We start from the raw sequence: 10,897 nt of genomic DNA on the forward strand, positions 1-10,897 counted from the left end.
CTTCATTCTGGGAGTTGTCAGGAGGGTTAAGTGAGGTAATTGAATGTAGTGTTCCGCGGGCACCTGGGAGATGGTCAGCACCCGGCATTGCCTGCACCCAGGTCAGACTTCCAAGGCTGTGAGAACCGTAGGGACAAGTGAGACCCCACTTTGGGCTTTAAGCATATCACAGTTTAATAAGAGAGAGGGAGAGAAAGAGCTAATGGGAAGGCCATCAGAACACCCATGGGGGATAATCATCACCATGTAGCACAGCAAGAGGCGGCTCTCCAGCAATTCCCCATGCAACTCACATTATTTCACCTCTATGCACCTCCCCTCTAACAAAAAGCTGAATATCTTGAGTGACACCACCCACCACCCCAACCCAATGAGTCCAGAAGAGGGCACGAGATGGGGGCTGTGGACCTGCTGGGCCCTCTCTTCCAAAAGCCTCTCACAATGTGAGCTGATCACAACGTGGGTGACTGCAATGTGTGAAGACACTTGATTTGTACCTCAGGGCCCTGAAATGCACACCTGCTACTTCATATGGCACTGCGATCCATCCCAAAAGTGGAGGAGGAACAGCATGGTGTTTATAGAGAGAAGGTGGCAGGTCTTGAATGTGGGCCTGTCTACTCTCAAGGGTGAGTGTAAACAACACATTTTGCTTTGCAGTTACAGTTTACTCTCTGGGTAAGGTGAGCTGGCTCCTCAGTGGGAATTCACAGTACGTCTTCAAGAGACTGGAAACCAGCTCAGCGCCCACCAGCTGGGGAGGTGGTGAAAGCAATTATAGTCTTGTACACTGAGCCACTATAGCAGTTAAAGAAAGGACTGAGGTGAAGCATTATTTACAATAGCTGAGATGTAGAAACAACCTAAGTGTCCACCAATGGATAAACGGATAAAGATAATGTGATATATGTATATAATGGGATACTATTGACACATGAGAGCATTATGCTGACTCAAAGAGGTCTGAAAGAGAAAGAAAAACACCATATGATCTCACTTATATGTGGAATCTAAAAAACAAACAACAACCACAAAAACCAAGCTCAGGGATACAGAGAACAGACTGGTGTTGGATGGGTGGGGCGCAGGGGGAGGAGACCAAATAAGTGAAGGATGTCAAAAGGTATAAACTTTCAGCAATAAAATAAGAAAGTCCTGGAAATGTGATGTACAGCTTGGTGATTATAGTTAATAATACCATATTGCATATTTGAAAGTTTCTACCCTCTAAGGGTAGAAAAAGTTCACATCACAAGAAAAACATTATTGTAACAATGTATGGTGACAGATGTCAACCAGACGTATCATGGTAACCATTTCACAACATAAACAAATAGCAAATCATATTGTTGTACTCCTGAAACTAATATAATGGTATTACATCTCAATTAAAAATAAATAAATAGGGGCACCTGGGTGGCTCAGTCACTTGAGCGTCCTGATTTTGGCTCAGGTCATGGTCTTGCAGTTCATGAGTTTGAGCCCCTCTGTCAGCACAAAGTTTGCTTGGGATTCTCTCTCTTTCCTTCTCTCTTTGCCCCTCTACCACTCGCTCTCTCAAAATAAATAAATATTTTTAAAAACTTAAACCTAATAGCTGTAATTACCCCTGGTGAGGAGTCACCAGGCAGATGGGCAACAAATACAGAGAGCTCTCCCACTAAACGCCTTTCTTTTTACTTGCAGAAAAAAAACACATAACATAAAATTCACCATCTTTATCATTTCCGTGTGTACTGTAGTGTTAAGTGTATTCACATGATTATACAATGGCACTGAATACATTTTAATACTTTTTTGAATTGTGGAGCCACATAGCTGTCTTGCTTGTTTAAAAATTAACTTTAAAGTCATCATGCCCAGATAATAGGAATAAATAGGATCAATCATCATATTGGAAAAAGAAAGAAGAATGTGTGGTTTGAAATCAGAACGAACTGAATTCAAATCCTTGTCCTTGCTATTTGCTGCACCTGAGTCAAGCTTCTTTAATCCTAAATTTCTTGGGGCTTCTGAGTGGTTCAGTTGGTTAAGCAACAGACTTTTGATTTTCATTTGGTTAAGCATTGGACTCTTGCTTTCAGTTCAGGTCATGATCTCATATTTCGTGGGTTCAATCATGCCCCATGTCTGGCTCTGTGTTGTCTGTGAGGAATCTGCTTGGGATTCTCTCTCTCTCTCTCTGCCCCACCCACACATGCATGCTCTCTCTCTTTCAAAATAAATAAACTTTTTAAAAAATCCTGAGTCTCTCCCTCCTTTAAAATGCACAGAAAGGGGCACCTGGGTGGCTCAGTCAGTTAAGCCTTCGACTTTGGCTCAAGTCATGATCTCATGGTTCGTGGGTTCGAGCCCCACATAGGGCTCTGTGATGACAGCTCAGAGCCTGGAGCCTGTTTCGAATTCCGTGTCTCCCTCTCTCCCCTGCTTATGCTCTCTCTCTCTCTCTCAAAAATAAATAAACACTAAAAAATGAAATTTTTAGATGCACAGAAAAATGGTGCCCCTAAGGCATTGTGGTAAGCATTAAATGAGAATTCAGAAAGCACCAAGTGCAGTACCTAGCCCAAAGTAAGCTTTCATTTCACACGAACAAGTATTTTTTCACTGCATCCAGAAGAAGGCTGGACAGAGGAGTCCCTTTTGAGCTCCGGCAGTGCTTCATAACCTTTGAAGGACCAGAACGGGAGGAGGGTGCCTGTTGGAAATCTGCATACCCTGGGGCCCAACCCCACACCCACCCCACCACAGTCTGCTACAGTGGGGCCTGAGCACTCGTCTTCTAACACACCCCTTCATTTAATTCAGAGATAGACCAAAGCTAGGGAACAACTGAGGTAGAAAGCTTCTGTGCTCCTGGACCACACCTCCTGTCTCCAACTGAAAACCTAAATGGACTTTGTGAGAGGCGCTGGGGAGGCAGCATCTCAGCAGATGGGCATGCAGAGTTGCATTCTGGACAGAGGAGTTCCAGCCTCATCACTGAGACTGCTGAGAAAGAGAGCTTTGGGGAGCAATTTCCCCACATGTGGGACTGGATGGAGGATGTTGGCCTCTGCAGACACCTTGCAACACCTTCTTCTCCACTTACAGCAAAAGCAGAGTGAAAAGTCTCAAATAATTTATCAATCCATTTTATTGAGCCCCTGACGGAGCTCCCCAGCTGCTCCCTTCACACTCGGGATGGATGGCGCTGAGGGGCAGACCCAGTCCCTTTTGGTAAGCCTTTATGTCCCAGAAAAGCATGGCTAAGTGGAGTTGTTGCCCGCTTTCTTTGGTTCCCTCTGAGCCCCTTCCATCCATGGGAGGCTTTTTTGCCAATCATATAGATCCATTTATCTTGCAGCCCCATTCTCGGCCTTGCCACCTCTTCGAAAAAGAGCTGCCTGCCCGATTTCCCCAGGGGATTCCTTCGCGCTCCAGAGTGAGGGAGACTTGAAATCAAGCCTTTTCCACTGTCGGAAGCTGCACTGGCGCCGTCAAGACAGCAGGTGGCGCCCCGGACTTCGGTGGCGGAGACCAGGAGCACTTGAGAAACAGGCTTTCTTGGAGCAGAGGTGTCTGTGCGCGGAGGGGCGCAGTAAATATTTGATAAGGGAGCGAGTGCGCGTCTGAAACGTGAAATCGTTTCCCCTGACGGTGTCTCCTGGTCTAAGCTCCAACGCAGGTAGGAGGGAGAAGGAATGAGAATGTGTCAGCTGGTAAGGCCGCAGCCTCCTCATTGCAGAAATGGGAAACAGCCCAGAGCAGAGGAGGCTCGCCCAGGCACCCTGGAAAAGGGCAGAGCCAAGACTCCTGCGCTGCCGGTTCTTTGGTTGGCCTAGAGCCAGCTCTTACATCCTCAGATGTGGGTCTTCCGAGAGGGCTGCCACTATTAGCACATGTCCCTCCTTATAGGGACGGCGTACAGGGTCCTGAAGCACCAACTCCCATGGGTATTTCCCACACGTGAGTCCGTTACATCCCTTTTCGTGATTCTGACCACTTCTACACACCACCCAAGTTAAGAATCCAGCTAATACATCTTTTGAAATCAACTCACCTTCTAAAGTTAAACATAATTATAAGGGAAATGTTTTATGGCTACAACTGGAAGTCCAGTATTTCTTGCCAAAAACAGGACTCTAAAAATAAATATGTAACAATGCCAATTTCTTAAAAGTCCGGCTGTTTTCCATCGAAACGCATCTGCCATTCCCTCAGTGGTGTGTTTTCCACACTTTAGGAAAAACTGGGATTCCAGCACTATGTCTGGCGGGAATGCGGAACGAGATGAAGCAAGACGTGGTGATGGAGAGCCAGAGAGAGAGGCGGCCACACCGCTGACTCCACTGCAGAACAAAGAGAACCCTGACATATTCCATGACCTTCCTGCAGTTCACACAAGCTTCCGGAAACTGCAGTTTCTTTTTACTCTGGGAAGCTGGAGGGGAAGGGTGGAGACCTGACTTCCCTTGAACCTGTCCCACCCTGGAGCTCTTACGGAATGCATAAAATAGCATCTCAGGGTGAGGAGGTCCTTACAGGTCACCCAGCCAGTCCCCTGGAGCTGGACTGATCTCCTCTTCCTCACCCTGGGGGGCAGGGGTCGTCTGGCCTCTGCCCCAGCATATTGCCTGCTGTGGAGGCGGCCTAGGGGTGGGGCCAGGGCAAGGACCACAGGAAAGATGAGTGCGACCTGCGGATGGGGTTGGAGGACGAGGAGGCCCTCCTCTAGACAAGGGTGAGCCTTCTTGTTGAAGAGCTTCGTCCACTCTGGATTGAGTTGTGGGGAAGGAGTCGTGGCTACGGATAATTCACTTCCCCTCTCTGAATCTTGGTTTCTTCATCTGTACAATAAAGAGGGTGGATTAGACGGGGCCATAAGTTAGGGCCAGCCCCAAACACCTCTCCAGGCTACAGTTTGGGACTGTTAGGAGGGGGAGGTGCCCGCTGGCCAATTGTGACTTCCAGAGCATGTAGGAGTTTATAACAGGGCATCCAAAAGTGTCTTCCACGTCTCCAGAGCACAACTGAGAATGGCCAAGCAGGAGAAAGACCTTCCTGCTGTTTGTGTCCTGCAGTTCTCGAATGTGCAAAAGTCATCTGTGCCTTCTTTTCCTGGAGATCTTTAGGTCAATAAAACCCAATTACCAGTCCTGGGCAGCCCCAAACTAGCCTGGTTCTTGTCTGGGTGTGGGAGAGTTCAAGGGGAATGAAGGCATGTCTCCACCCTTCCGGATCTTTGGAGAAGTCTTCAATACTACAGACCCATCGTGCCAGTTCTGGCTCTACCCCTTCCTAGTGGTAGAGACTTCAGACAAGATACTTGACCTCCCTAAGTCTCAGTTTCCTCATCTTTAAAATGAGCATAATAGGAGTGCCTGGATAGCTCAGTCAGTTAAGCGTCCGACTCTTGATCTGAGCTCAGATCATGATCTCACAGTTTGTGGGATCGAATCCCATGTGGGGCTCTGTGCTGACAGTGCAGAACCTGCTTAGGATTTTCTCTCCCTCTCTCTCTGCCCATTCCCTTCTCTCTCTCTCTCTCTCTCTCTCTCTCTCCCCCTCTCTTTCTCAAAACAAATAAACTTAAAAAAGTAAAAAATAAAATGGGCTTAATACCTACTTCATGGAGTTGTTTATGGGAGTGGGCATTTGTGTAGAGTCAGCCAATCAATAATTGTGGAAAACATAATGTTCTAAGTGCTGAGTACATAGTCCAGTTCCTTGTATTGGGTCAAACATGCAAGGGACATTTGGAAAAGCAATATATAAATACACACACACACACACACACACACACACACACACACACATTTAGATAGCACGTCTTCCATGCCACAGCAATTCCATCTAATCCTTTCCTCAGTTGTGGTCTCTGTAGTCTTCTGACTGCCCCTCACCACTTGATTTTGGTCCCATGTGGGAGTGACAGCATTCTGTCATTACGTAGACATTACTTTCCTTCTCTTGCTCTTCCAGAAAAATAAACAGACCACCTTAGCCACTGTTATGCTACCTCCCAACTCTCATGTGCTCTATCTCTCAAAAATAAACATTTAAAAATAAATAAATAAATAAGAATGCCCCATACATTATGGGCACTCATATCAGGTATCAAGTTTGTCTGAAATTCCACTGCCCAGGTAGCTCAGACCAAAGGTCCCACAAAGTAGATGCTTTTGGCCACTTTGTCCTAGAAGCATTGGTAGCCAGCCAGGTGTTAGACCTGATTGCAATCCATGCAGCTGAGTATCTGGTGACCTCGTGCAAGTATGAGAACCCCACAGCCCCTTCACGCTGACTCCAACAAGGTTTCACCAACATGAAACTTGATGACAAGAGTGCTGAAGCACTTGCACCCTGAGTTGGAGAATATATTGATCAAGGAGCATTGATCACCTAATGACTTCCCATCACATGTAAAATAAAGTCTAACTTTTTTCCAGGGGCTTTTCCCAGGGGCCTCAGGTTTTCTCAGCCTCAACCCTTCTCCTCCTCTCAGTGCTCACCCAGCTCCAGGCACACAGTCCCCCTTGCTGCTCTGCAAACACACTAACCACTGTCTGCCTAGAAGCTCTTCTCCACAGATATCCCCATGGCTCCCCGACTCCATTCAAATGACTGGTCAAATGTCAGCTCCTCAGAGAGGCTTTCCTTGTCCAGCCCACCTAAATGATTACAAATGCATCTTCTCCATTTCAGAATCCTCATCACTGTTGGGGCACCCTTTTTCTCTATTCTTCATATTTCCATGTGAAGGAGACTAGGCAGATCATCTCTCTTGGCCTATCTCCCTACCTATCACTCCCGCTTACTATGGGAGGATTGAGTTGTCTGATTGATGAGTTTTGGAGAAGATACTGAGCACGTGCTTCTCAGCTGTCTTCTCTTGGGAAGCCAGCCTATCTGCAGAGACAGCATGTTCTTGTCTGCTCTCTGTCTCACAGAAAGGGGCCTCCCCACCTGCCCAGTGGGTAGGGGAAAAAGAGAAGCCCAGAGTGTTCAGCTGTGCCAGTCACTGGACTCTGTCCAGTTCATGAGTAGGGCAATAACCAGCCACATCTTCCATTCAACATTATCAGTTATAAGTTTATATAACTGTCTAGCTCCTATGTTGGTATGTCAGTTATGAATTTAGATGTGTTTCCTTATCTAGTTCTGCCTGAAAAATCGCCCAAAACTCACTAGCTGAATTAACAATTTACTATTTCACATACATCCATGGGTTGACTAGATGGTTCTTTTGTTTCACAGGTTGTCAGCTGGAATGCTGAACCAGCTGGAAGTCGGAAATGGCCTCACTCACGTGACTGGTATTTGGAATTCTTGCTGGGAGCTCATCTGGGGCCGTCAGCTGGGAACATGGGGACCTTGGCCCTCCTCCACATAGTTGTTTGGGCTTCCTCTTGGCACAGGAATTAGGTTCCATGCAGGACTGTTGCACAAGCAAGTATTCAAAGAGGAAGGAAATAGGAGCTAATAGTCTTCTTAAGAACTGATCTTAGAAATCCTGGAATATCATTTGTACAGATGCTATGGGTGTGCCGTCACAGAGCAGCCCAGGTTCCTGATGTAAAGAGCAGTGTGCCCACACAAGAAGAAAAAGCATCATTGAGGGCCATCTTTGGAGACTACCTACCATGGATGGGAATAGAATACTGAGCCCTCTAAATACCCACCACCATTCCCTGGCCTATACCATTCACTCATTCATTGTGTCTTCCCTTTTAGTAAGCTCATGAAAGCAGACACTTTGCTTTGTTTTGATATGTTTTCAGGACTTACTCCCTGCCTGGCACATAGTAGGTATTCTGTAAATATTCATTGAATGAATGAATGAATTAAACAACCAATCATTCAATTGCCCTAAGCAGCCACAGGAAGTTGAAGAAGCCAGCACATTTTCTTGGAAAAAGTAAGACTTAAGCTGGGCTTTAAAGACAGGTAGGTGGCATGGCAAGAATGAATTCTATAGATAAGCAGATGAAAAGCAGCAATGGGTAATAGGTAGTCAGTTGCTCAGTCACTTGCTTGGAGGACACACATCTGACCAGGACCCTCTTAACCCATATTGTTATATTCTTAATTTAAACAAGACAACATATCAGAGGGGACCCAGAGAGTTCTCATTAGATTTGTTGTGACTGTGTGTGTGTGTGTGTGTGTGTGTGTGTGTGTGTCCCATGCAGAAGAGAGGAGGAGACAGAATTCCCATGAGCTCAGCCCCAGGGATAGGGCTTTCCCTGAACTGCTGTGTAGATCAGTGGTTCTTAATAGGGGTGGGTATTTTACACCCTCCCCCCTCCCAGACATTACATACTTTCTGGGGAATTTTGGGTGTTGTCACAAATGGGTGACACTGGCATCCAGAGAGGGTGCCAGGAATGCTGTCCAACATCCTGTAATTCACAGGGTAGGCCACCACAACACAGAATTATCTGGCCCCAAATGTCAACTGTGTCATTGTTGAGAAACCCTGCTGTAAAGGGTGACGGGAAAATACTGTGGATTCAGGCATCTAGGACCTGTCATGTAGTAACACTTGGCCCAGAAACGGTGTTCCCACCTGAGATGACTGAGTTTTACAAACAACTCTCAATGCCACAGCAGCTTAGCAGTGTGAATTAATGTCAGAGGAGTTCCAATATGTGAGCAATAACAACAGAGGAATTATAAAGGGAACGAAACACAAGACTGGAAGCAGCAGAAGCACCAAGGCTTTTCCACAGCTGAGGAGAAACAAGCCCCCCGTACTTTCATGTTGAGGATTTACCACCAAAATACCTCTCAGATTCCTCCTCTCTGTGTCCACTCCAACCTCCCTGGTCCAATCCACCACCATCTCTCTCCAGGACCAATAACCCCTAAGTGCTCTTTCCAGGTCCACTCTGGGCCTCCAGGCTTCCTCCACCAAGGAAGGGAGGGAGATCTCAGAGCACACATTAAATGGCTCATTTGCTGCTTGAAAACCTAGGAAGGCTTCCCAGTATACTTAAAACAGAAAATCTAACTGGTCATCACGTTCTGGAGGATCTAGCCTCATTCTACCTGTGGGTGACCCTCTCCTGCCCCCTCCCCCTCCCTCCCATCTCAGCACTCTCCAGTCATAAAGGCTTGCATGCTGGCCTGCTTTCCATTCCTGAAATACTTTGAGTTCATTCCAGCCTCAGGTGACAGCCCCCATGGAGCTGACAGTCTGATGACATCTGGAGACAGACATGAATCAATATATCATGGGCGCCTTGGTGGCTCAGTCAGTTAAGCATCTGACTTCAGCTCAGGTCATGATCTCATAGTTCCTGAGTTCGAGTCCCACATCCGGTGAGCTGGAGCCCCACTTTGGTAAAACACAAGCCCTGGGTGGGGCCTGCTTTCCTCTCTCTCTCTCTCTGTGCCTCTCATGGGATTCTCTCCCTCTCCCTCTCTCTCTGCTCCTCACTCACTTGCACCTTGTCTCTCAAAAAAAAAAAAAATCACACACACATATGTAAAACTGATCCCAGTGTTATGAGCAAGAGGGCACAGTGCCCTCAAGAGCCTGTGACAAGAGGGTTTGACTCATCAGAAAAGCCAGTGAATGAATTCTTGAACAAATGGATCTTGAACTGAGATCTGAGGAAAGAGCAGGAGTTAACTAAGTGAAAAGAAACTGGAACTGAGATCTGAGGAAAGAGCAGGAGTTAACTAAGTGAAAAGAAACTGGAACTGAGATCTGAGGAAAGAGCAGGAGTTAACTAAGTGAAAAGAAACTGGAGGGGAAAACCTCCTCATGCAAATGCCCTGAGGCAGTGTCTGTTAGGCTAGGTGGAGAGAGGAGTAGAGGTGGAGTATGCAGGAGACAGATCTTACAAAGGCTGAAACCTATAACATGGAGTTTGAATTTTATTCTGAGCCTAAGGGGAAGCTCTTGTGGCATTTTAAGAGATTGACTGAAGAAATTTGCAATTTGAGAATATTACCCTGGCTGCACCATCGATATTTGTAAATAATTTCTCCCAACCTTAGAGCAGTTGTAGCTCCTGAAATTTGGAGGGAGGCTAGGAAGAATGTGGGGGACACCCCACAGTTGTCAAAGGGAGTGAGGATGGTGGTTTGGACTATTGACAAGGGAGAGGAGAAAAACTGTACAGTTTGAATATATATTAAAAAGCGTGCCTGAAAAAAGAACCCAGAAGACCCACCACCCTAGAGCCCTCCAGTTGGAAGGCATTGTGAGCAGGAGATTGGTTGGCTGGTTGGCTATGCCAAACATTACATATGCAAGCATGTCTGTTTTTGACAGCATCCCAAGGCAAGTAGCACCCAACCTCCTGCTGGTCATGAGAACATATCATCTCTCCTTGCTTACTTTTGCACAAGGGCAGAAACAAGGGTTGGTTGCAGATAAAGGTTTATGACATAGCACGTATGAACACCCCAGCACAGAGTCAGACTGCCTGGATTCAAATTCCTATTCTCACCACTTCACTTACCAGCTCTGTGAAACATTCCCAGATCTCTACATGCTTCTATGTCTTCACCTTTAAAATAGGAGTGATAATAATAGCAACCGTCAGTGGCATTTTAAAAGGTGAATAAACACTTTCTGCCCCTCCTGCGTTCAAAACTGAGAAATAAAAGCAGGCGTCAGACAGGTAGAGATCAAAATGTCATCTTTATTACTGACAAAGCTGGACTGGAGGATGTGGCTGAAGTGGAAATACTTCACCCAGTCACTGACACAGTGAGCAACCGCAGACGCAGACGGCAGACAATAACATACCCTCTCTGAAAGCCACTGGTCTGTGGCATCAGATAAGTCCTCCTCCTGCCCTGGGGAAGAGTAGGGAGAGGCAGATGGAAGTTGGATGTGCTCCTCCATGCCTGGCCCTGCTGGAGGAGAGAGCAGGAATCAACCTCCCCCCCCCCCCCC

At 46.7% G+C, this 10,897-nt stretch overlaps 1 protein-coding gene across 1 annotated transcript in view; it reads left to right on the forward strand.

The window, feature by feature from the left end:
* Nucleotides 1-571: 571 nt before the first annotated feature.
* N4BP1 (NEDD4 binding protein 1) overlaps nt 572-10,897 on the forward strand; it is a 61,270-nt gene continuing 50,944 nt past the window's right edge. Inside the window, exons 1-3 of the mRNA XM_077751297.1 lie at nt 572-629; nt 3,347-3,580; nt 6,129-6,255. Coding sequence (XP_077607423.1) covers nt 572-629; nt 3,347-3,580; nt 6,129-6,255 — 419 coding nt within the window. The remainder of the gene's footprint in view (nt 630-3,346; nt 3,581-6,128; nt 6,256-10,897) is intronic.

The sequence above is a fragment of the Crocuta crocuta genome, unplaced genomic scaffold (genome assembly GCF_008692635.1).
Source record: "Crocuta crocuta isolate KB4526 unplaced genomic scaffold, BGI_CrCroc_1.0 scaffold124, whole genome shotgun sequence".
NCBI lineage: Eukaryota > Metazoa > Chordata > Mammalia > Carnivora > Hyaenidae > Crocuta > Crocuta crocuta.